The sequence below is a fragment of the Chlorocebus sabaeus genome, chromosome 4, assembly GCF_047675955.1.
Source record: "Chlorocebus sabaeus isolate Y175 chromosome 4, mChlSab1.0.hap1, whole genome shotgun sequence".
NCBI classification, from domain to species: Eukaryota; Metazoa; Chordata; class Mammalia; order Primates; family Cercopithecidae; genus Chlorocebus; species Chlorocebus sabaeus.
Window position 1 is genome coordinate 16,332,602 of NC_132907.1, and position 27,014 is coordinate 16,359,615.

At 37.9% G+C, this 27,014-nt stretch overlaps 1 protein-coding gene across 3 annotated transcripts in view; it reads right to left on the reverse strand.

Annotated features, from left to right (window-relative positions):
• MSH3 (mutS homolog 3) overlaps positions 1-27,014 on the reverse strand; it is a 222,668-nt gene that overhangs the window by 187,850 nt on the left and 7,804 nt on the right. For all 3 annotated transcript variants that reach the window (XM_073014652.1, XM_073014651.1, XM_073014653.1), the window contains exons 3-8: positions 24,283-24,503; positions 19,627-19,839; positions 17,564-17,680; positions 17,063-17,182; positions 14,810-14,953; positions 10,846-11,012 (exon numbers count right to left, since the gene is read on the reverse strand). In XM_073014652.1, coding sequence (XP_072870753.1) covers positions 10,846-11,012; positions 14,810-14,953; positions 17,063-17,182; positions 17,564-17,680; positions 19,627-19,839; positions 24,283-24,503 — 982 coding nt within the window. The remainder of the gene's footprint in view (positions 1-10,845; positions 11,013-14,809; positions 14,954-17,062; positions 17,183-17,563; positions 17,681-19,626; positions 19,840-24,282; positions 24,504-27,014) is intronic.

Below are 27,014 nucleotides of genomic sequence, written 5' to 3' on the forward strand. Positions count from 1 at the left end.
GTTTCATACATTTACTTTAATCTCAATTTTTGCTTGAACTTTATTCCTGTTAAAATAGGTATAAAACCTAGAGCACTAAGTTTTCAGTTTATAAATATCTAAGTCACGTTATAATAAAACTAATTTAAGTCAAATGGATGGGGAGATTAGCAAAAATTATTTTTTCCTTTAAAAAATAGACTTTTTTTCACTTTTACAGCAAACATATATTAACTCTGTAATTTTTCAAATTATAATTTAACAAACTTAAAGAAGAAAATTGTAACACAAAGTAGTAAATTAAAAAGTTGGTAGGCCAAATTTGAGAAACATCTAAATAAAGCATCAGTTCCTCCCACTAGTGCCCAGTATCCTCTGTGAAACAGCTCCAGTCTTCCTCTCTGGCCTTAAACATAATCATTCAGCAAATACTCACTGAACAGCTCTTCTACACTAGATTCTGTTGCAGGCTACTCTTGACCCATATATTCATAACACTCCAGTCAACTCAATGTTACCAATTCCCTTTTCCCATCCTGTGACCACACTTCCTGGGATGCCCTCTTTCTACCCAGCCCCACTTTCCCACCTAATTTAGGTGCTATGTTATTCATATCCATATGCTACCCAGTATTTGGTATGCCATTCCACATTTACTTGGCTCTTAATATCTAAGAATTATATTGAAATGACTTCATATGAACCCACAGAACTGAGCTTATTAAACTCTGATAGAACAAACTGTAACATCGCAATCACAAAATTGGTACCATCAAGTACTGACCACTTAATAACATTTCATATGTGTAAAACACTTCCTGTAAACCAAATTAATGAGTAAGACCTGTTGTTGTTTCTTTTACTCTCATTCTTTTAAAAAAAAAAAAAAATTAAACTTTTATACTAATGTTAAATTCAAATGACATTAGAAAGAAGCTGGACTTCAGCCATAACACAGATACCTAATTTGCATAACAATTCCTCTGATAATTACATAGCCTCACAGTTATCACTTCATTTTGGCACCAAAACTCTGCTAAATATTTTCCATTAAAAACTAGAAAGTCAAAGTACAATAACACAAAGTAATAAGTAATTTCTACTATATAAATTAATTTAATAAGAGATGAACACAAAATTAAAATGCTACGATGGTAATTTCAAATATGTGTCACCATAAATGACATTCAGGTGGTATTATGCCTCTGCATAAAGAATCATGTTAGATAATACTTTTGGTTAAACCTTAGATGATGTAAGGCTCTCTGTGGCCAAAAAGACATAATAATAATATATTTCTAACACTGAAAGTAAACATAGTAGAGGTTATTCTTATTCCCCAACATTAAGATGTCAATGTTTTCTTTAAATCTGCAGCATACACATCTGTCTTTGAGGAAGCACTTATGTGTTCAAGCACTTATTTCAAAGGTCAGATAGCTAAAGTCACTGTGGTACCACAGGACATTCTTCCACACGTCTTTTTCAAATGATATCAATGAGCTAAGGCTAGTTTTTAACCAAGTATCTTTCCAAATGTCATACAGTGTCAATAAATTATAACAGAGTCAATAATGTAAAAAATTAGCTCACACCACTGGTTATATTATGTGTGACAAATTATAACTACACATCCCTACCTTGTCCTAGTTCTCCACCTAGCTCTTTAATTCCTCCCTTTCTGTTTCTATTCTTGCTCCTATTTCCAACTACTGGCATTCTCTAAGCTCCTTGATCTGATTCTTTTCTCTGTATCCTCTTTTTCCTTCAGGGAAATATTTATTTTTAAAATTCAACTGTCCCATCTAGGCAGTACACTCACCTCTTCCCTCCTATCATGCCATTCCTTTCCCCAGAAACCTTACTGTCTTCTATAGGAGTCCATACCAGTTTGCTGGATTTCATAGGCCTTCACCCTTTCTTTCCCAATTCTCAACATGAAAGTTCCCTCTGATCAATCTCCCTGCTGTCTTCACACTTCTCTAATATTTCCAGCCTGTGTGCCTCAGACCTTATATCATTTCTGTACACACACAACATACCCTTCCTCCCTCCCCAATACCAACTCAAAGCCTTCTATCCTGCAAATGTACCAGCCAAGCCCACCTTCTTCATACAGCCTTCCTTGGCTATGCCAGTGCTCAGGAAGCTCTCATTTCTTTGAACACAAAATTGACTGTCATTTGTAATGTCCCCCTGATTCACCTTAAAAGTCAGTTTCCTTGAGAATTAGTAAATATCAACAGTATTTGTTTATCGCTTTCTAAAGTTTTCCTCTCAACCATTTCTATAAACATGTAACATTTCTAAGCTAAAGCAACCTTAACTGCAATTGATAAAGGGCTCAAGACTATTGCTTTCCATTGGTTTCTTTCTCTACAGTTTTACAACAAAGGAAAGTGTAACAAGATAGTAAGACTGATTCCCTAAGACCCAGGCTGAAATCTTATAAACATACTTTACATAAATAAAAATAAATAACCTAAGAAAAATTGATTCTATATCATTATTTAAGAGTAATAATTTTAGCTTACTACATCTCTAATGTTTGTTCTAAGTCACAATATGATACAAAGTAAGTCAGTCTGTACTTAGAGATATTTTAGTAACCGTTACACACCAATTCACAGAATATAAAATCCTTTGGAGACCTCTTGTGGTTAAACTTAAGAATACCAAAAACCCTAATATTTTAAGATAGACATTCCACAATTCCAAGCCATTCTTTTGCCTTTCCTCACACAGCTTTAACATATTATGTCTTCAATATTAATAAAATGTTATTAACCGGTAACTGACAAAAACTGCTATTTTTACCTTTAGGTATACAGCATAAGAAAAAAATGGGGTACTTAGTCTGAGATACAAAAAACTACTTACCAGTATTTAAAACAGACAAGAAGATATCACCAAAAACAAAACAAATGTTGTACTTGCAAATTTAATACTGTATTGTTTACTGGTTGTAAATATGGAAACAAAGAAGGTCATTATATAATGACAAAGGGGTCAATTCAGCAAGAGGATATAATTGTAAATATATATGCACCCAACACTGAAACACACACATACAAAAAACAAATATTCAAGTTAAAGACAGACTGGCCGGAGGCGGTAGCTCATGCTTGTAATCCCAGCATTTTGGGAGGCAGAGGCAGGCAGATCTCTTGAAGTCAGTAGTTCGAGACTAGCCTGGCCAACATGCTGAAACCCTGTCTCTAATTTTGTAAAAATACAAAAATTAGTCGGGCATGAGGGCACCTGCCTGTAGTCCCAGCTACTCAGGAGGCTTAGGCAGAAGAATCGCTTGAACCCAGGAGGCAGAGGTTGCAGCAAACTGAGATTGTGCCACTGCACTCCAGCCTGGGCAAGAGTGAGACTCTGTTTCAAAAAAAAAAAAGAGGCTAGGTGCAGTGGCTCACACCTGTAATCCCAATACTTTGGGAGGCCAAGGCAGGCAGATCACTTGAGGTCAGGAGTTCAAGACCAGCCTGGACAACATGGCGAAACCCCATACCCTGTCTCTACTAAAATACAAAAAAAGTAGCCAGGCGTGGTGGCGCACTCCTGTAATCCCAGCTACTCGGGAGGCTGAGGCAGGAGAATCACTTAAACCCAGGAGGCGGAGGTTGCAGTGAACTGAGATCACGCCACTGCACTCCCCACTGGGTGACAGAGCAAGACTCCGTCTCAAAAAAAAGAGAGAGAAAAAAAAAAATAGCGGCTGGATACTTCAACACCCCACATGGACAGATCTGACTTAATCTTCACTACAGACAAAATGACCCTAATAGATATTCAGAGAGCATTTCATTCAATGGTTACAGAATACACTTTCTTTTCCTCAGCATGTAGAGGATCTAATCATTACAGTATGAATGATCTAATCATTCCCAAGATTAGATCATATGTTAGGTCACAAAAGAAGTCTTAAAACATTCAAAAAAACTGAAATAATATCAAGAATCTTCTCTGACCACAATGAAATAAAACTAGAAATCAAAAACAAGAATTTTGGAAACTATACAAACACATGGAAATTACACAATATGCTCCTGAATGACCTGTGGGTCAATGAAGAGATCAACAAGGAAACTTAAAAATTTCTTGAAACAAATGATAATGAAAACACATACCAAAACCTATGGCATTGATGGCTGTACTAAGAGGGAAGTTTATAGCTAAAAGCACCTACATCAAAAAAGAGGAAAATTTTCAAATAAATAACTAAATGATAAACCTTGAAGAACTAGAAAAGCAAGAGCAAACCAAACCCAAAATTAATATAAAATAAAAATAAAAATCAGAGCAGAAATAAATGAAACTGTAACAAAGAAAACAATACAAAAGATCAACAAACCAAAAGTTAGCTTTTTGAAAAGATAAAACTGATAAGACTTTATCCAGACTATGAAAAAGAGAAACCCCAAATAAATAAAATTAGAGATGAGAAAGAAGACATTACAACTGACACTACAGGAATTCAAAGGATCATTAGTGGTTACTATGAGCAACCATATGCCAATAAATTAAAAAATCTAGAAGAAATAGATACATTCCTAAACACATGCAATCCACCAACACTGAACCACGAAGAACTCCAAAACCTGAACAGATCAACAACAAGTAACGAGACTGAAGCCATAAGAAAGTCTCCCAGCAAAGAAAAGTCCAAGACTCAATGGCTTCACGGCTGAATTCTACCAAACATTTAAAGAACTAGACCCATTTTCCTCAAATTATTCCAGAAAAAGAAAAAAGAGAAGAGAATACTTCCAAACTCATTCTATGAGGCCGGTATTACCCTGACACCAGAATAAGACAAATTCATATCAAATAAAGAAAATTAGAGGCCAGTATCTCTGATGAATATTGATGCAAAAATCCTCAGCAAAATACTAGCACACCGAATTCAACCACACATTAAAAAGATCATTTATCATGACCAAGTAGAATTTATCCGAGAGATGCAAGGATGGTTCAACATAGGCAAATCAGTCACTATGATACATCACATTAACAGAATGAGGAACAAAAACCACATAATCATTTCAACTGATGCTGAAAAAGGATTTGATAAAACTCAACAACCCTTCATGATAAAAACTCTCAAACAACTGGGTATAGAAGGAACATACCTCAACATAATAAAAGCCATATAAAACAGACTCACAGCTATTATCATACTGAATTGAGAAATATTGAAAGCCTTTCCTCTAAGATCTGGAATATGATAATGATGCCCACTGCCACCACAGCTATTCAACATAATAGTCCTAACTAGGGCAATCAGACAAGACAAAAATAAAGGGCATCCAAATTGGAAAGGAGGAAGTCTAATTATTGTTTGCAGATGAAGTGGTCTTATATTTGGAAAAACCTAAAGACTCTACAAAAAAACTGTCAGAACTGATCAACAAATTCAGTAAAGTTGCAGGACACAAAATCAACATACAAAAAACCAGTAGCATTTCTATATACTAACAGTGAACAGTATGAAAAAGAAATAAAAAAAGTAATCCCATTTATAATAGCTACAAATAAAATAAAATATCTAGGAGTTAACCAAAGAAGTGAAAAGCTCTCTACAATAAAAACTATAAAACACTGATGTAAAACATTGAAGAGAACACACAAAAACGGGAAAGATATTCCATGTTCATGAATTGGAAGAATAAATATTGTTAAAACATCCATACTATCCAAAGCAATCTACAGATTCAGTGCAATCCCTATCAAAATATCAGTGACATTTTTCACAGAAATAGAAAAAATAAGCCTAAAATGTACATGAACAATGAAAGGCCCAGAATAGTCAAATGCATCCTAAGCAAAAAGGACGAAATTGGAAGAATCACATTACCTTACTTCAAATTACACTACAGAGCTATAGTAACCAAAACGGTATGGTACTGGCATAAAAACAGACACACAGATCTGTGGAACATAATAGAGAACCCAGAGATAAATCCATACATCTACAGTGAACTCGTTTTTGACAACAGTGCCAAGAACATACACTGAGGAAAGGACAGTCTTTTCAATAAATGGTGCTGGGAAAACTGGACATCCATATGCAAAACAATGAAACTAGACCCCATCTCTTGCCATATACAAAAATCAAATCAAAAATTGATTAAAGGCTTAAAAATAAAATGTCACATTATGAAATGATTAAAAGAAAACATTGGGGAAACTCTCCAGAACACTGAACTGGGCAAAGATTTCTTGAGTAATAGGGCAACCAGAGCAAAGATGGACAAATGGAATTATATGAAGTTAAAAAGCTTCTGCACAGCAACAGAAACAATCAACAAAGTGAAGAGACAACCCATGGAATGGAAGAAAATATATGTAGACCGCCCATCTGACAAGGGATTAATAACCACAATATATAAGGAGCTCAAACAACTCTACAGGAAAAATCTAATTATCCAATTTAAAAATAGACAAATAGACATTTCTCAAAAGAAGACATACAAATGGCAGCCTGGTATATGAAAAGCTCTCAACACCATTGTTCATCACAGAAATGCAAATCAAAACTACAATGAGATACCATCTCAACTCAGTTAAAATGGCTTTTATCCAAAGACAGGCAATAATAAAAGCTGGTGAGGATGTGGAGAAAAGGGAACCCTCATATACTGTTGGTGGGAATGTAAATTAGTACAACCAATATGGAGAGTAGTTTGAAAAAAAACTACTAAAAAACTAAAAATAGAACTACCATATGATCCAGCAATCCCACTGCTAGGTATATACTCAAAAGAAGGGAAATCAGTATGTAGAAAAGATATGTGCACTCCCATGTTTACTGCAGCACTATTCACAACAGCTAAGATTTGGAAGCACCCAGGTGTCTATCAGCAGACAAACGGGTAAAGAAAATGTGGTACATATATACAATGGAGTAGCATTCTGCCATAAAAAGGAATGAGATCCTGTCATTTGCAACAACATGGATGGCACTGGAGGTCATTATGTTACATGAAATAAGCCAGGCACAGAAAGATAAACTTTGCATATTCTCACCTACTTGTGAGAGCTAAAAATTAAAACAATTGAACTCATGGAGGTAGACAGTAGAAAGACAGTTACCAAAAGTTGAGAAGGGAACTGGAGATGGTTAATGGGTACAAAAAAAATAGAAAGAATAAAACCTAGTATTTGGTAGTGCAGCAGCATGACTACAGTCAAAAATCATTTAATTGTACATTTTAAAATAACTAAAAGAGTATAATTGGATTCTTTGTAACACAAAGGATAAATGTTTGAGGAGATGGATACCCCATTTACCCTGATGTGTTTATTATGCATTGCATGTTTGTATGAAAATATCTCATGTAACCCATAAATATATACATCTATTATGTACCTACAAAAAACTTTAATCATGCCTGGCTAATTTTTGTATTTTTAGTAGAGATGGGGTTTCACTATTTTGGTCAGACTGGTCTCAAACTCCTGATCTTGTGATCCGCCTGACTTGGCCTCCCAAAGTGCTGGGATTACAAGCATGAGCCACTGCGCCCAGCCACAGAAATTTTTTTTTTAATTAAAATATAAAAACAACACTTCCTCTTACAGAGAGCTTTCTACAGCAGGTACTATTTCTGGTGCTTTACCCATATTAACTTATTTAATCCTTACAACAATCCCATGAGGTAAGCAATCTTAATACCCCCAATATAAAGGACATTGAAGGACAACACAGTAGATAACTTACTCAAAGTCACTAAGGTGAAGAGCTAGTTTTCCAACCCAAACCCTAACTCACAACAGTCACACTGTTTGACCCCGCTAACTTTTGAATTTCCTCTACTTCATTCCGTCCATAGATATAAATTAGCTGTAGGAACTCCACAGAAATGCAGACTTCACTTTTGACTTTGCTTAGTCCAATATGCAAATAAAGTGAAAATGATCAAAGGATACAAAAAAAAAGTGCAAAGAATGAAAAATCACACATGGTCAGTAAACACAAGGAAAATTATTCACAATGCTAACTAGAGAAATTCAAATTAAAATAAGACAAAAGCAGGCATTAAATTTGGTAAAACCCACATAAGACACCTAAATTATCTTTGATATGCCAAATTCAAGCTTTTAAATCTCATGTGATGAACATTTAGGAATATCACCAATGAATGCTGCTTGCCAAACAAAAATTCACTTTTGGCAATGTCTGTCATTATGAAATATTCTGATATTTTATCGAATTTTGCCTTTGTTATTTTATAAAATTAAGTGGAAAACAAAATAATGAATGTGTTGATAAAATTGATTGACTTTAGACTCAATCTAAATAAAATATATACTAAGTTAATAATATTTAAAGAAAAATGAACTATATAATCAAAGACAGGAAATCATAATTTATCCATTTAGCATAATTTATCCATTTCATTGTTATTATATTCACTTTTTCAGTATTACAAATACTGTTAGGATGAATATCCATATATAGAAATATTCATGTGCAATTTCTGGATATTTCCTTAAGATAAATTCCTGAAAACGGAATTAACTGGATCAGAGGGTATGAATGTTTATAAAGCTCCTGATTGCCATTTCTCATATTACCATTTCTAGCAAAGACATGATAGGAAATATAGAAGCCTACCTTTAAAATTTTTTTCGAGATTTTATTAACGTTTTCAGTTCTGTAAAAGCAGCCTTCCTTATAAGTTTACTGTTTGACTTTTAATTATTCAAGTTTGAACACATGGTCAGAAAAGGATTAAGATCAAAATAAAGAGATCTGATGCAAAATTTTTCACCTATGTCACTGGCAGAGATTATTTAAGTGATCACCCACAATGTGAACAAAGGTTCAAAGAACCCTCCTAGACTATACTGGTAGAAGTATAAATTGACATTACCATTTCTAGCAAGCAATCAAGAGCTTTATAAACATTCACACCCTTTGATCCAGTTAATTCCATTTTCAGGAATTTATCTTAAGGAAATAATCAGAAATGCACTTGAGTATTTCTATATACGGATATTCATCATAACAGTATGTGTAATACTGAAAAAATGAATACAATAAAAATGGAATAAATAAATTATGATACACTTATATGACAATGCTGTGTACTTATTTTGTTTTTAAGCGCACCTACTGAAATATTAGAGGATAAAATGATGCTCACTAGGATTTGCTTCAAAGCCAATAATCCAGGGAGAGAGAAAAGGGGAGGGAGGGTAGAAAAATGAGATTGGTCCTGAGAAATGCTGAAGTTGGTTGATAGATTCATAGAAGTTCATGACACTATTCTGTATAATTTTGTGTAAATTTGAAATTTTCTGCAATAAAGTTTTTAAAAATGGGGAATTTTAAAGTATAAAAAAAAAAAAACCCACAGGATACAAAAGTGATTTTGCAGCAGGAATGCAAGTTCACAAATGGAAAAAAGTGATATACACACACGGAAATAATATGCCAAAATGTTTACCAGTCATTTGCTCTGGGTTATAGAATTCAACTTATGACTTTTATCCCTTTTTTTGTCTTCTAAATGAACATATATTAGTTTTATAATCAGAAAAACAAATTACGAAAGCTACTTGGAAAGAAATTAAATTCAAATGAAAATGAACACAACACTAAGCACAAATAAACATATGGAACTTCACTTAATCAGTTTGATTTTCTTTTCGGTTTTTTTTTTTTTTTTTTTGAGACAGAGTCGTGCTCTTGCTCTTTCCCCTAGGCAGCAGTGAAGTGGCATGATCTTGGCTCATTGCAACCTCTGCCTCCCAGGTTCAAGCGACTACTCTGCCTCAGCCTCCGGAGTAGCTGGGATTACAGGTGTCTGCCACCACACCCAGGTAATTTTTGTATTTTTTTTAGTAGAAACGGAGTTTTGCCATGTTGGCCAAGCTGTCTTGAACTCCTGACCTTAGGTGATCCACCCGCCCCAGCCTCCCAAAGTGCTGGGATTACAGCTGTAAGCCACCGTGCCTGGCTTTGATTTTCTAATGATTTGTCCGCCTACTACATGAAAATCCTCATGAGCTTCTCTGACTAGTCAAAAGTCCAAATTCCTCAGTATACAGTCTACTTCACTGAAGCCCCAGCACACCTTTCTGGTCTCTTTCCACCACACTCCAGGTGGCAGTACAGATCTTTCCAACAAGGCACCTTCACGTTTAGCACTTAATACATCATGCCTTTAAGTCCAGTTAGGTATGCACACATCTTCCTCTCCCATGGGGCTGTAAACTCTGCCAGACATATGTCATAACCACATCTTCTTCCTCTGTATGCACAGTGCCTAGCACCCTGCTTCATAAATAAGTGGTCTGATCTTAGATCTAGTAAATAAAACCACTGGACACAGCCATGAATTGAAACTTGCAGCACAGACAAAGCATTTCCAAAGTTACATAAACTTTTTAAGAAGTGAACTCTAAATTATCTCCAGAAACTAAAGATTACCAATAATATAATTAAATATCATAAACCCCATAATTATCAAATAATATCATTAAATAATATCAGAAACCTCTTCAGAAAGACTGCCTTCTAAAGTTCTACATTAAGGTGATAGTAGGGGTAGGTGGTGGTTCTTTTCTTTGTTTTTTAGATATGGGGTCTCACCTAAATTGCCCAGGCTGGTCTTAAATTCCAGGGCTCAAGCAATCGTTCCTCCTCAGCCTCCCAAGTGGCTGGGATTTCAGGCATGTGCCACCATGCCCAGCTTGGTTGTTTTACTTTTTGTTTTAGTTTCCATTACTATAGTGGAAATACAATTTTTATAAGTAAAAACTATTTTTAGTAACTTTAGTAAGTATCAGTTTTGGAACTAAACCTAAGTTTTAGAATCAGTATTATTTTCCAGTGATGCACCAACTTACCTAACAGATGTGGCTCTGTGGATCAGCATCTCTGTTTGCTCGGACAAGGCCGAAGGAAGCAGCAGCTCTACTGGCTGCAGGTTTGACATCCGGGTTTCTAGCTCTGAACGAGAAGCAGAGTCCTGGAAACTATCAAACACAACCTCGCCTGTGGCAGGCTGCACTCCCTAAAAACAAATACAAATATAATGTTACAGGAAAAGTGTATTTTCCCAGTTATGGCTATAACACAGCTAAACATTGAAAAGGTAAAGATGATACACTCAGGAGTATGTATGTACTCTACTCCTAAAGTGTTAGAAACCTGTTTGCTTTTCAACACTCTAACATGAAGAGCCAGACTCACAGATATCTAAACCATGCTATAAATCAGATTTCCAAGAGCCACCCTGAATATGAGGCCTGGAGTTAATATACCTAGCGGAGTGACTATGGCAAGTTACCAAACACTGCCAGGCCTCAGTTTCTTCCTCTGTAAATGGAACCAAACCAGCCTACTTCTCCCATAAAGTTATTGTAAGGATCAAATTATAAAATAAACATGAATTATTTGTGAACTATAAAGCACTGTACAGATAGTAGTTATCACTCAAAGTAACAAGTGATATGGTCCTAGTAACCAGACCACCAGAACAGCAGTAAATTACTACTTCATACATCAAAGTAACCCATAGAAAGTATACTTTACCAAACTCTGAATGAAGCCCAAGTAGACAGTCGATCCGGTGGAATCATCATGCCAACCTGAACCTACTCCCTAACATCCTAAGCCAATAATAGCAAAGATAAACTGGAAAAGATCATGGTTTGGAGAAGTGATGGGAAGTTTCTAGCGAAGGTCCCAGAGTGACAACGGAGTAGAGTCAAAGATTCAAACCCAGGAAATCTGACTAGTCTCCAGTACACACTGTTAGCCACTACGGATGCTTACGAAAGCCATGGGAGCTAGTTACAGGCTGCATTAGCTTAAAAAACGAAAAATCACCAATCCCTATGTTCATATACTACCGATGGAAAGCCACTTCTGACAACAGCAAGGCATCATCTAGGAATGTTGAAGTATCCATACCCTGTAATTCAGCAATTCCTCCCCCAGGGATATACTCTGGAGAAACTCAGGCATTTGTATACGATAAAAGACATACAAAAATATTTACAGCAGCATTCTCTGTACAACTGTAAACCAGAAAGAATGCACATGTCCATCAACAGAGGAATGAATAAACTGTAGATCATAAAATGAAACAGGACAAAGCAATGAGAGAACTACAGCGACATATGTAAATAAATCTCATACAAAATGGTAAACAAAAGGAGCAAAACCCAAAAGAATACACACACTATATTGACATTTGTATATAAAGTTTAAGGTAGTAAGGCTGCAACTAAAAGCTCCAACTAAAAGCAAGGAAATTATTATCTTAAAAGTCTGGATTACAGTCACCTCTGGAGGGAATGGACACCCAGGGATCTTATTGGTTGGAGGCAGTGTTATAGTTTCTCTAACGGTAATTAAGGAACATCCTTAATTCTAGCCCAGAGGCTTTCTCTAGAGCCTAGAGAGATAGACTATCAGTACATAAGGATACATATGTAAATTTATATACCAATCTACAAACCAAGCATTTACAAAAACCAGGTACAGATGTCAAAGTAACAAATTCTTCAGTCAGCTGAATTCCCTTTTTCTTTAATCAGAGAAATGGTCCATACTATAATACCCACAACATCTATCACCCTGTGTGATATGTGACACACTGAGAAACCTAAAATCAGTCTATATAAAACTGCACTGCCCAGACTGAAGGCACACAGCCTGACTACAGTGCTACTACAACAGCAAAGCCCTTAATTTCAGACTAATTACCAGTTCTCAAAAGGTGACTCCCACGTAGTGACCGGGCAATGGGTGACACCCATCGTGACAGGGAAAACAGTGTTGAGGGTAAAGGAAGATAAGATCAATTTTAGTCACGCTGAGTTTGAGGAGCCAGAGTAAATTCTAAGTGTCTTTGTTCAATAAAAATTTGGATGCAGGAGCCTGAAGTTCGGGAGAGGTGCAGCTTGGACCCAGAGCTCAGGATGTCATCAGCCCAAAAGTGGTTGCTGAAGTAAAGGACAGCCCCCAAGAAAATGCTTGAAGGGCAAACAGCCGTTTTCATTTTTCTGAGTGCCAGTTCACACACATGGTTAACTTTGGTGGTAGACCAGATGGCATTTCTAAATGCACTAAGTAGGAATTATATACTATCAACTCTGTTCTTTAGACTGAGTTTTAGGTAAATATAAAATAGCACATTACATATGTTAAAGCTTAAAAGTAAATAACTTTACTATTTGTAGATAGGTCCAACTGCCTGTAGCTAGATAAAACGTGCTTCTCAAGGATAAAAATATCATTTAGAGCTGTCTAACACCAACAAGAATGCTAACTCTCTGAAAGAAGGGCTTATTGGTTAAGCAAATGTCAAGTTAACACTGAGTTATGCAGTCAAATAAGGTATTAAAAGGCACATTGGAGACATTCGGGTTGTAAGAATTTTTGTTGATATTGCCACTGACTGTAGAGATTAGAAAAAGCAAAGAGAATCAGTTTTTACCTGGACAGAGTTCCACATGTGCTTAACTTACAACAGAAAAGGGGTGTCTGTTCTGAAGGGCCTTAAAAAGTCTAAGACTTTTAGCAGAGTCCAGGTAAGTCTGTAAATGGGCAAATTTATTCATAAACTGCCAGAAAAATCAATAAAACTATGATTTGGCCAGGCCCGGTGGCTCACGCCTGTAAACCTAGCATTTTGGGAAGCAAAGGTGGGCAGATCACCTGAGGTCAGGAGTTTAAGACCAGCCTGTCCAACGTGGTAAAACTCCATTTCTACTAAAAATACAAAAATTAGCCTGGTGTGGTGGTGGGTGCCCGTAGTCCCAGCTACTTGGGAGGCTGAGGCAAGAGAAATGCTTGAACCCAGGAGCAGTGAGCCGAGATCACACCATTGTACTCCACTGCACCCACTGCAGTCCAGCCTGGGTGACAGGAGCGAAACTCCACCTCAAATAAATAAATAAATAAATAAAAGTACAAATAAAATTCACAAATTACACTTATCTAGAAAACTATAAATAATCCTATTAATTTACTATGGCATTTTATATCAGCCAATTATCATCTCTCTTTAACTATCCCTTCCTCCAAATCTAGATATATACCATAGTCATTCATGTTTAATTTCAAATCCCTAGAGGAAATTTATAGAACACTTTGCCACCCATGCCTGTGTTGGCTTAGTGTTTTATTCTGCTATCTGTACATTGTCCACATGCATGTCTGCCACTGTGTCTGTCCTCAGCCTTAAAATTCCAGGGCACATGGACCACAACCATCTGGATCTCTCCGTAGCATGGAGTATTGATATGGTTTAGCTGTGTTCCCACCCAAATCTCATGTTGAATTGTAATCCCCAATGCCGAGGGAGAGACCTGGTGGGAGGTGATTAGATTATGAGGCCAGATTTCCCCCTTGCTCTTCTCATGATAGTTCTCACAATATCTGGTTGTTTAAAAGTGTGTAGCACTTCCCCCTTCACTCTCTCCCCTGCCAGCCTTGTGAAGATGTCATTGCTTCCCCTTTGCCTTCCACCAGGATTGTAAGTTTCCTGAGGCCTCCCCAGCCATGCTTCCTGTACAGCCAGTGGAACCATGAGCCAATTAAACCTCTTTTCTTTATAAATTACCCAGTCTCAAGTGGTTCCTTATAGCAATGTGAGAACGGACTGCTACAAGTACCAAGTAGCCATGAGAAAATTGTAACTAGCGATTTAACATATAATATTGTGAAAAAATGTTTTTCTTGTGTAATTATCTGAGGGTACACTTCATCAGATATCTTTATTATAAACCACACATGATAGGTCATATTTAGAGATACCATGAACATCTAACATTTGTTCCTCACCTGCAAAGTACTTACCACAATACCAATAAAAACGTTGCCCTTTTTTTGGTCCCTAACATTTTCCTTATTTTCAGAGATGCACAGAAGATAGCTGGTAGAAGTATCAGTCATTATCTCATCAACATTTACAGCATCATCCAGCTTGATTAGGGGATTCACATTTAATAATAATTAAAGAAAAATAATCATTTTTATATTTTAAATTCTAAATGTTAATAATGCTAAATTTCCAATAATATTAACTATTTTCTCCTTTAAAATAATGGTTCACAGCCAGGCGCAATGGCTCACACCTGTAATCCCAGCACTTTAGGAAGCCAAGGTGGTAGGATCGCTTAAGGCCAGGAGTTTGAGAGACCACCCTGGGCAACATAGCAAGATCCTGTCTCTACAAAATAAAAAAATAAAAATGAAGAAATAAATAATAAAATGATGGCTTGTTTCACCCAGTACTTTTGCTCTTTGCAGAATCTGCCCAGTATTCATTCTTCCGATTTATTTAGATCATAGTTGCATGCCTTATCTTTCCGAAGATATAAAGATCATAAAGACAGATAACCAGTATCTTACTTCCAAAGGGCTTAGTGGAGTACATCAAACCCCACAGAGGCCCAAATAACCCACTTCTTCACTTGGATGATGCTGAGACTTGAATCCTTAACAATCCCATAATGTTTAATTCCACAATTCAAAGTACAAATACACTAAAATGGTGTAAATTATTTTCCTCTTTTAATGTGCCTAAAATCTCCCAGATATAGCAAGAGAATTTTTTAAAGACACGAGAAAAGAAAACAGAAACATATATACATTATATGTGTATGTATGTCTGTGTATGGGTGTATAAAATGAGTCCATTAACTAAATCTCAGGGATGAAAGCTGATTTGGGGCAAAGTCTGGGCATATCTTTGGACATCAGGACATACGAGCCATAAAAGCAGCAAAGGAAAAGCAGGAATGTACTAGAAATGGGCTTCAAATAAGAGACTCAAGCTTTGGCAAAAGAAAAAATAAAAATACCAGGTTCTTACAGGCTCATCAGCTTAGAACAACACAAGGTTGTTAATAGTTTGGAGCCCATTTTGAGTGATAGCTGTTCCCTATTTATAGTATTCATGGAACAAAACAGTCCTTAGAATTAAATGAGCTGAGAAATAAGCAGATCTGTAATAAACCATAACAGAAATAATACTTCCACACAGTATCATTTAAGGCCTTCTTATCCCTCCATTCTTTCATTATCAGAGAACTGATTCCACTCCATAGTAATTTTTTTTAAATGCACCCTGATCTAATTTTACATATAATTATTTGGCTTTTGAAACTGACAATTTTGCTTTTGAAATTATTTGGCTTCAAATAACACACCGCATTTATGAATTACCATAAATTTAGGGGCAAACATTATGCACACTGAAAATTCTTCCAAAGTGAGAAAACTTCACCCACAATCCATTTTCAAAAGTAATAAAATTTTTATAAAGTTAACAATGAAGATGGACTACTATTATATTTTATAGGCATTTAATTCTGTCTTAATTCTGACTTCAGCAGTTTTCTTTTCACATTTTGAATTTCTGTTTGTTTTTTTGAGACAGGGTCTCACTCCTGTCACCCAGGCTGGAATGCAGTGGCATGATCACGGCTCACTGCAGCCTTTACTTCCTAGGCTGACATGATTGCCCCACCTCAGCCACCCAAGTAGCCGGGACTATGGGAAAGTGCCAACACGCCCAGCTAATTTTTTTGTATTTTTTGTAGAGATGGGGTTTTGCCATGTTGACCAGACTGGTCTCAAACTCCGGGGCTCAAGTAATCTGTCCACTTCAGCCTCCCAAAGTGCTGGTATTATAGGCATGAGCCACCATGCCTGGTTTCAATAAGTTATTTGTTAGGTCTCACTTTGGAAAGACCCTGAGGAGCTTGTAGGTCCTAAGTACCTAACTACTACCCACAAATGGGCTAAGGAAGATATAATTTCAAATCAGATACTAACCTGACATCATCTTTTATTAGGGTTGCTTTTTTTCTTGCTCTTCAAGTATGATGAACTTGCCCTCTACTATGACATCTGAAAGGATGCTTGTTTCCAGCCACTACTTCCCTCTCGAGCAGCACACCTCATCAAGAGTTCACCATAATGCCTCTCAGCTCATGTAAAAAGTTCCCAAAGAGCAACTAAAACAATAATAATAAAACAAAAACCTGCCATCTTCAAACAAAGCCCTTGTACCATTAAAGAGAAAAACTCCTGTCCAAAAAGGATATCTTCTCCAATGAGTGTAGATTTTGTATAAAGGGCAGTCAATTTCCGGGAAAAGAGTGAACTTCTGTTGTCTCCAATGGCCTTTAATGCTGCAGTTTCAGTTTGCTTCACAACTCCCACCTTCAACAAAAATAAGAAATATTGATATCAAATGATAAAAAATGATTTGATTTGTAAAAACTCATTTCAAAATGTTTAAAGGTCAATTCTGAAATGGTTAAAATAATCAGTCCACAATGCTCAGATGTAGGGTTTAAAGGAGTTGACGAGGGTAGATAAATCGCTAAGAAACACTACCATAGAGTTAAAAAATTTACCCTAAATATCTAACAATTGTTAAAAACTCATAAATATATAATGCTAATAATTATGAAACACTTTTTCTTTCAAATGCAAAATTCTAAACCAATTGAAGCCTACCTACCACCTTACGAAATACATTTGCATTCTCTGGAAGAGAATCCCAATTTCCTTTTCCCACAAGTTAAAGCCAAAGCTGACCTTATATCCTTTTGCCACCAGGCGGCGTACATGAACAAACAGTCTGTGAGTAGGTATACTTGCTGTCATAAAGTTGTGATCTAAATGGCAATAAATATTGAGCTCTCGGGCTGCAATCTAAAAAATGAAAAAAGAAAATATCAATAAATTTCTATTTTAAGACTCCCTATGTGAGGTTGGTTCACTTTGTTAAAAATTCATCAAGATATACATTCAGGATTTGTACACTTAATCTAAATGTGTACTATGTCAATAAAAAGTTTTAAAAAATGTTCCCTGTATAGCCTGTATAGAAGCCTATGGTTTAATGTCTTTTGGGCAGTTCCAGTGACCTAACTTCAGTATCAACATCTGTATCTATAAAAGACTCAGAAAAATATGACAGGTCTTCTATGTCCTTAGAGCTTTCCCTACACAAAGACTATCCAATACAGAGAGCATGAGACTGTAAAAGAATAAGCATTTGCTCCACGGCATTTGCAAATGACTGACATTTAGAAGATACTACAGAGTATGCAGAAATGATGAACCCATCTGGACAGAAGAATCAATGAAAAAGTAAAAAGAGAAGCCCCGGGCTGGCTAACCAATTAATGATGCATGACTGATAGAAATATAGAACCATGCAGCACCATCTGATTCCCTGATTTATTCTAGAAAGCACCATGGCTTAGATACTGCCCACTAGAGCCATGGAACTCTAATTCCAACACTCTCACTACCCAACCTCAGCCCACCTCTGAACTCTATTAGTCCCTCACAGAAGGGCAAGAAAACATCAGCCTTTACCGTGGTCAGGCCTGAATTTACCATTTAACCTAGACAGTTTCTCTCCTTCACCTAGGGAATGCCAACTACATATTTGTTCCTGCCCTCAGAAAACATGGTGATACTATTTCAGAGTCTAATTTAATATCACAGAACACAGCATAATGCGCCTGACTTAGAGAACGCTGCTTGCCTGCCACAGAGGATTTAGGAAGCTTGAAGAAAAAAAGTTGGCCAAGTCTTTACTTCCCATCCATGAGTCACAGACATGCGACCTCATCACTCTCTAGTGTACAATCCAACCAGGTCTCAAGCTATAGAATCATCACAAGCATTTATGACTTCCAACAAACGTGTAATCAGCAATACTTTCCCTAAGTTTGCCCATGAAATGCTCAAATTTCACTTTCAACCTTCTTGACTAGGGCCTATAATAAATATTTCAACATTAAATACAATTCCAAATTTTTTTTTTTTTTTTGAGACAAGAGTCTTGCTGTGCCGCCCAGGCTAGGGTGCAATGGCAGGATCTTGGCTCACTGCAACCTCCATCTCCCGAGTTCAAGCAACTCTCCTGCCTCAGCCTCCTGAGGAGCTGGGACTAAAGGCATGCACCACCAAGCCCGGCTAATTTTTTTTATATTTTTAGTAGAGACAGGGTTTCACCATCTTGGCCAGGCTGGTCTCAAACTCCTGATCTCAAGTGATCCACCCACCTCAGCTTCCCAAAGTGCTGGGATTAAAGTCTTGAGCCACCACACCTGGCACAATCCCAATTTAGAATAAGACACCAAGTTGACTGACACACAAAGAGATCTATAAAACTTCAAACAACTTCTGGTGGTAGCTGGCAAAGTTCACGTGTTCTTCCATTGAGACTTAACTTTGTTCCCGGCTATGAAAATTCACAAATTAAGGGTAAACAGAGGAACTTCTATACATCTCAAAAAATTTTTCTCGCTTGAGTCTTCATTAGAAAACGTATTTACATGATTATGGTTCATTCACTAATTGACTCATCCAATAAACTTTGGATGGATAAAAAGTATTGGCCTAGTACCATGGAGAATAAGCACTAATACTCCAATAGAGACCCCTCACTTTTCCCCACCAAGTCTGGTTCCCACTAAGTTTCTTGTGTTCATTTTTAGTTTTTACTTTAAATAACAGTATTTTTTAAGAGGTGATTGATCAAATCAGCATTTATATAAGGTCAGAAGATGAAACAAAAATACTGAAAAATATCTAAGGCTAGACAAGAAAAACATAAAATAGTGCCTGAAAAAAGGACTTACCTCTGCATCTTCCCCAAAGAATCTATACTTATATCCACATTCCACACACAAAACTGCATCTTTGTGCTGCTGCTTCATTTCTATATATTGTAATTCTAGCGGCGTATAAATGCTTTTGGAACGTTTGTTAGCTGGTTTAGAAGCAGTTTTCTGTAAATTTTCATGACTTGTATTTGATGATCCAAACTGACTGACATCAAAAAGTGTTGTATCCTGGCAACCAAAAGATTTATAAAGTTTTAAAAATATTAACCATAATAATAAGTTCCCAGAGATGGAAAATGCAAATCTGGCGAAGAGCTAACACTTGGTGAATCTAGGTGTAAAGTTTATAGAAGCACATTGTAGCATTCAGGCAAATTATCTATAGGTTGCAAATATTTTCAAAGTAAAAGGTTAAAAAAATTATGAACCAAGTGAGCTATCATAGAATTTTTATGCAAATTTTGAAAGTCTAAATATCTTAATGTTTTACATATTTGTTTTTAAATTTGATTTCATTAAATCTATTCTTATTAACATTTCTTTTCTTTTTTTATTTATTCTCAGGTGTGTAATGCACAAAAGGCCAATGGGGACAAATCTGCCTTTCTCTCAGGAGTAGGGCAAAACCACTTCGAGCAAAGCATGCCAACAGATAAAGGTGCACTTAATGTTTTTTACTTCCAAGCACACTGTAAAAGACAGCACATTCTATAAAGTCTTATTCCAAGAAAGAACCATGATTCTCTTGGTAAAGAAACACGAGAAAGAGCTGTTAAAAAATATACAGCACAAGGTCACATTTTCAACATTACTACTCCTACTATTCTTACCTTCCTACCATAATTAATTCCAATTCACAGCTTAGAGAAAATTCCTCGCTTATCGGACTTAATTTAGAAAAATGTGAATGAGACAAATTTATAGGCTAAATCTAACTTCTAATTAATTGCCACTCTGTCACTACCAACTTCTAAAAATTTACCCAGCTCCCCCTACAATCAAAAATATGGCCTAAAAGTCTGGTGACCAAAAAGAGGGGAGAGTGAAAGAGAAGCAAAATGGCCCAGGAATGGGAATCCCAATCCAAAACAAAACCCAGAAACATGTACACTTTGTAGTTCCCAAATGTTTAAAACAACTCAACTTTACCGGGACATCAGGTAAAGATACTAACTTTTCAAAAAAAACTCAATTTATTTGAACAGTGCAGTCCAGCAAACCTCCAAAGATCAGCAATAAGAAGATGGTGAGGGGTGGAGAGGTTGGCAAGAGAAATCCAGGTCATTATGATGGCAGTGGCAGCCCATCGGGAGCAGCCACTGTCATAACGCCAGCTGCAGTAGGAGAGGCACAACCAGGGCTGCATGCTCCACAGAACCGGCAGGAGCCAGGAATGGGTGGAAGAAGCCTCACCCCCTTCTAAGTTGGCAGGGTGAGAGCCTCACACTCCCCGGGCACAGCTGTGGCTGCAAACCCGGGCATCTCTGTGCTCTTGGGGGCTGGGAGCAGGCAGGAGCCCCGCCCTCCTGGGTGCAGCTGCAGCAGCCGCCCAAGCTGCAGCTGTGGACCCGGGCATCTCTGCACTCTCAGGGGCCCAGAAAGGGAATTCCCCGTCCCTCTGCAGGTTCAGAAGTACCTGCTCCCACTGCCTCGCCTCTCCCAGCTCCCAGCACCCACTCTGATTTCAAAGTTGAGGCCAAGCCTGGGAACTGCTGCAACCTTGCCGGTTATGCACATGTTAAGGGCAGTGCTAACATGCCAGCCCCCTGCTGCCTTGGCCCCCTCTGGAATTTGGACACTGATGAGCATGGGAAGGAGGCCGAGGAAGGGGCTGAGGGCAGCTCAGAGCTGTCCTGCAGGTGGCCCTTGGCACAAACAGCCTGGGTGCCATGGATGACGGCAGGAGGCAGACAGGCTCCTGGACAGAAAGGGTCAGGTCCAGGTAAAGCCCCACCTTCAAGCCAGGAACAGCGTGAAGCCTGGGGGCCAGGCTGATGAACCAGAATTATAACTTACAGTGCTTTTTCTGAGCCCGCCCATGGCAGCCCATGAACCAATCAGCACACACTTCCTCCTCTCAAGCCCATACAAACCCCCAGACTCGGCCAAACTTGAAGAGACAAGCAGACAACCTGCCTGCAGAGAGGAGCTACCCACTCCAGGGTCTCCTCCCTGTTGAAGGCTGAACACTTCTCACTTGTTGGGATGCCCTGCCTGCAGAAAGAAGCTACCCACTGCAGGTCTCCCATGAATGTTATCACTCAGGGAAGCCCCTTTGCCTTGTTCACCCTCCACTTGTCCACATACTTCATTCTTTCTGGAAGCAGGATAAGAACTTGGGACCCATGGAATGGCAGGGCTAAAAGAGCTGTAAACAAATAGGCCTGAAACACGTCCCTTGCTTGCCACATTGCAGCAACAAGAAGGAGAGAAGAGAGGAGAGAAGAGCTGTGGACCTTTTGGGAGCTCAGACCTAGGGGCTCCCAAGCCAGGTCTATGACACCCTCTCTGGGCTCTGCGGTTCCTGGAATCTCCAAGCTTCTGGACACCACTGTGTTCCTGGGTGCCAGCCGTGGAAGCTGCTTGCAGTACGCCTGGTCCAGCCCGCACTCATGCTGGCACGTGGAGCTGCCCACCCCGCCAAAGCTGGCATGCCTTGCTGTGCACAGTAGCCAGACCCCATGGTCACTGGCTCACACACCCCTCAACACTCTGTTCCTGGCTCACCCTTGGCAGCTGCGAGATTCGGGCCAAAAGCAAAAGCCAAGCACAGCCTGCCAGGCCCAGTGGGAGGAATGAGCCCAGCCAGGTCCAAGTAAAAACTCGGGCAAAGGCACCACCAGCCACAGAGGTTTACAGCTGGCGAAGCGACACCCCAAGGATTGCATAACAATTTTCCTTCACCTGAGAATGCATTTGCTTTTAATTTTGATGGGTTTCCTATTTTGTTTCCATGATTTTTATGTGAAATGCAAGTATATGCTATGCAATATAAAAGTTAATACAGAAAATATATTTCTTAAATTTTAAAAACTTATTCTTACTTTATACTTTATTCATTTAGGAAATGGGATAAGCTTCCAGAAAAAAAAGTTTTATCCTTATGGGAAGTTAACAATTAAATCAATCTAAATACTTGAATATTAAGCAACTTTTTTTTAACTTTCATTTGAAGTTCAGGGATACATGTGCAGGTTTGTTATATAGGTAAACTTGTGTCATGAGGGTTTGTTGTACAGATTAATACCTGGGCAACAAAATAAGCAACTTAAAAAAAAATGATTTGGATGGGAATACTTATCAGATACATCACATTCTATTTCGTATTCCCAAAGACAGTATGCTGAACTCAATTTAACCTTGTCTGGACAATTCAGAGTGATCAGAATATATTTCAAAATCTACTGACAGTTACGGCGTTGCCGACCCCACCCTAATGGTCCTGGACCATGGGGCGTTTATGTTCATTCAGTAGCTTTTTGCCATTCATCCATGTCTTTCCATGTCATCAAACAGCTTATCACTTGTGATAATGGCACTGCTTCTAGGTGCCCCCTTCTATCTACTTACTTATAATTTCCTGTGATGTGGAAATGTCAAGTTGGTCATTCTATGTATAAAGCAATAATGTATACGCTCTTCTGAGACTTTGGAGTAAATGCTCCTATCAATAAAGTGAGCTTTAATGGATAAACTTTATGACTTCTATGCTTAATAACCACTATACTTAGGTGAACTGCTTCTAAGTATGAAAAGAGACCAAAAACAAAAACACCTTTTTTTTTTCCTGATGATCTAAGATAAGTCAACCAATATTAGCCTGGCTGAGGGAGGAGTTCATGGATCTGGACTTTGTGGGAAAGTTGTGAAATCTTGAAAATCATAGGCAAAATTTTGTTGGCTTGATAATTTTTCTGAGGAAAAAGGCCAACAGCTTTCATTAGAATTTCAATGACTCAAATATATACATACATACACATATACATATACATATATAGGATCATTTCTCTAATTCAATGGTTGTCAATCACAGCTACAGATTAAAACGACTGCTTTTCCTTCAGTCTCACCTTGTCTGGAGGCTAAGGTGGGAGGATTGCTTGAGCCCAGGAGTTTGAGACTACAGTGAACTATCATCGCACAACTGTACTCCAGCCTGGGCAACAGAGCAAGACCTCATCAATAAAAATAAAATGTAAAATAAAATGCAAGCTTTCCAAAAATAGCCACGCCCATTTCTCAGTGAAAAACAAATAAGATTCTGAGGGAAGGTTCTTAATGGCAATTTTTGGTTTAAGGTCTCCAGGTGATTCCAATGTAAAGCTAAGGTAATCATGGAAATTCTAAGAAGGACTGTAAGAAACTGTGCTTGTATTAATTGTCAATAAAGAATCCCTCCAAGTCAGGGGCTCCTGATCCAGGCAGTACCTCAGAATTACCTGGAAGGCTTTTGTTTTGTTCTCATACAAACCAATTAATCCCTCCCAAAACATAGTAAATCGAATCTCCAGGGATGTAAAAAACTAAACTAAAACACAAAATCTCCCCCAGATGATTCAGAAGATCATCCACGTTTAGGAACCATTGCCATGAATGACCCCAGAGAACCTGATAGTACTTCAGAACCCACTATTCTGGGTAACTGGATACTCATCTATAGCAGTTACATACCTTTTGTTTAATTTGACATTTCGAATCTTCAGAAGAAACTGCATTCTTTGCACGTAGAAGACTGATATCATCAAAATCAGTACATTTTGGCAGAACTGCAAATCTCTCCTGCAGAGATTGTGTCTGGACTCTACTTTGAGGAAGGGCAGAATCGCAGCAGAATTCTTTCAATTTTTCCAGAGACTTTAAAACATTCCTGGTCCTCAGACATTTCTTTGGCTCTTAGGTAGCAAAGAAGAAGAAAATACAACAATAGTATTTTGGTGTCATTATATCAATTCACAACCAGCATAGAATTTTTTATAGAGGTAGATTCCCAATAAAGCAATGAACCTAACTATAATGTGATTTAAAAAAAAAAAAAGGAAGAAAGAAACACTGGATTCAGGGTAAAGATGTCATATTAAACACAGACCAAATTTCACTCATTCCTGAAACCTCATTACTAGAGTTTTTTTTTTTCTTTTTTTTTTTTTTTTTTTTTTTTTGAAGACATAAGCCCATAAGGACAGAGAGGAGAGGTAATAACTGCAAATGAGATATCTAAAGCTAGAAAGGAAAACAAATGAACAATAACCAATTCAGCACACCTGAGAGCTAAATCCTAAGTCAGTAATTAGGAAAACCAAGAGCCAACTCTACTTAAAACACAAAATGCTTAAAAGACTCAGGAATTAGGGTACCAGTAGCTCTGGAAAGGAAAAAAACGAGGTTCTAAAATAAAGAGGATTGGTTCCAAGTAATTGGTTCCCTAAACCCCTACCATACTCCAAGTTGAAAGATAACTGCCCTTCCTCCACATCAGCAGCCAACTGGAGATTTCTTCCCTGGAAAGGCAAAACAAGCACAGTTGACGGAGTACTGTACTAACCCAGAAGGATGACAGGAACACAGACACAATGTATGCTGAGATCCACGGCCTCTCCAGAACCCAGGCAGCCAGAACACTCCCCTCCAGGCAGAAGCTGGGAGGACTCTTGACTGGGAAATCTAACTAGCTCAAGGAGAAAGACTTGACATTGACATCAGGGGTTCACCAAGAAAACCAAATCGACATACTCAGACACACCATCACTTTGCTCATGACATGCCTTCTGCATGTCAAAATTGTATTCATTCTTCAAGACCCATCTCAAATCTACCTTTCCCATAAAACCTTCTGCTAACTTCCCCAGCTTAAAATCATCTTTTCTTTCTCTATGTTCCTACAAGATCACATCTCCCTGTGGCACTCATCACAGTCTGCCAATTGGCAGTTTTTCATAAACAAGCAATCCATGAAAGAAGGGAAACTATCATTTTCTGGATCCCTGGATCCCTACCATGTACTAGAACACAGTATTTCACTGTTTAGAGCAATACTATTAGGTTGGTGCTACTAAATGTAAAGGAACTGGGACTGCATGCATTTATCACCTCTTACCTTCCCTATTAAAGCAAAAACACTCTGAGGGCAAGAGTTGTGTTTTGTTCATTCTAAAAGTTTAAAATTGCTCCTGAGCTGCTTGCTAGGGCCTGCTCCCACCCTGTGGAGTGTACTTTTTGTTTTCAATAAGTCTCTGCTTTTGTTGCTTCAAAAAAAAAAAAAGCTTAAAATTTTCCCGATTTATATTTAGATGTCTTCACAGGCTTTCATTAGGTCTCCTGTGAATTTTCTAGCTACAAAAATGTAAATTTGACTCTTTTCTCAAATGTATATTCCCCTTGTTTACTATTACTCTCTTTTTCAAAATGTACATGTGTATCACCTTCCAAAGTATACTATAAGTGTATGTTATACAAAGATTTTCCCTCCTATAAACATAAAAAAAACTTTGCCTGGAATGGAGGTGAGATTAAGAACTTGGAGTTGTATTTGTTGGGGAAAAAAAAAAAAGTATTGTGAAAGTTGATGATATGAATTGGGTCATTCTTGTCACACTCAATTAAAATGGAGTAGAGAGGCCAGGGGAAAAAGCACTGAGAGCACATATCATTGCTCCACAAATGTGGAGGCTCTGCAAGCCTAGCTGCTAAAACTGCCTACTGTAACCTGAAACTAATTTTACCTGATAGCTGCTAAAACAACCTGCTGTGACTCTAAGGCTAGTTTTACCCACTGCGGTCATTCACTAATCAGAGCTTGCCAGTTCCCCCAAATTTTCCTAGTACCAATGAACCTTCTTTCAAAATAATACATTTCTTTTTCTTTTTGCAACCTTGACCTCCAGGGCTTATGAGATCCTCCCACCTCAGCCTCCTGAGTAGCTGGGACTACAGGCAAGTGCCACCATGCCCAACTAATTTTTTTTAATTTTTTTATATAGTTGGGGTCTCCCTATGCTGCCTAGGCTGGTCTCCAACTCCTGGGCTCAAACAATCCTCCTGCTTTGGCCTCCCAAAGTGTTGGGAATACAGGTGTGAGCAGCTGCTCCTGGCTCATTTCTCCTTTTTAATAAAACTTCCAATTTTATCTTTGTCCTTCATCATACCAAAGACCACCTGGTCTGTGTGTATGCCCCAAATTGCAATTCTTGCTTCCCAAATAAAATGGTGGTTTTTTTTGTTTTTTTTTTTTCCTTTTTTTGAGACAAAGTCTCACTCTGTCACCTGGGCTGGAGTGCAATGGTGTGATCTCGGCTCACCACAACCTCTGCCTCCTGGATTCAAGTAATTCTCCTATCTCAGCCTCCTGAATAGCTGGGATTACAGGTGTGTGCCACCATACCTGGCTAATTTTTGTATTTGTAGTA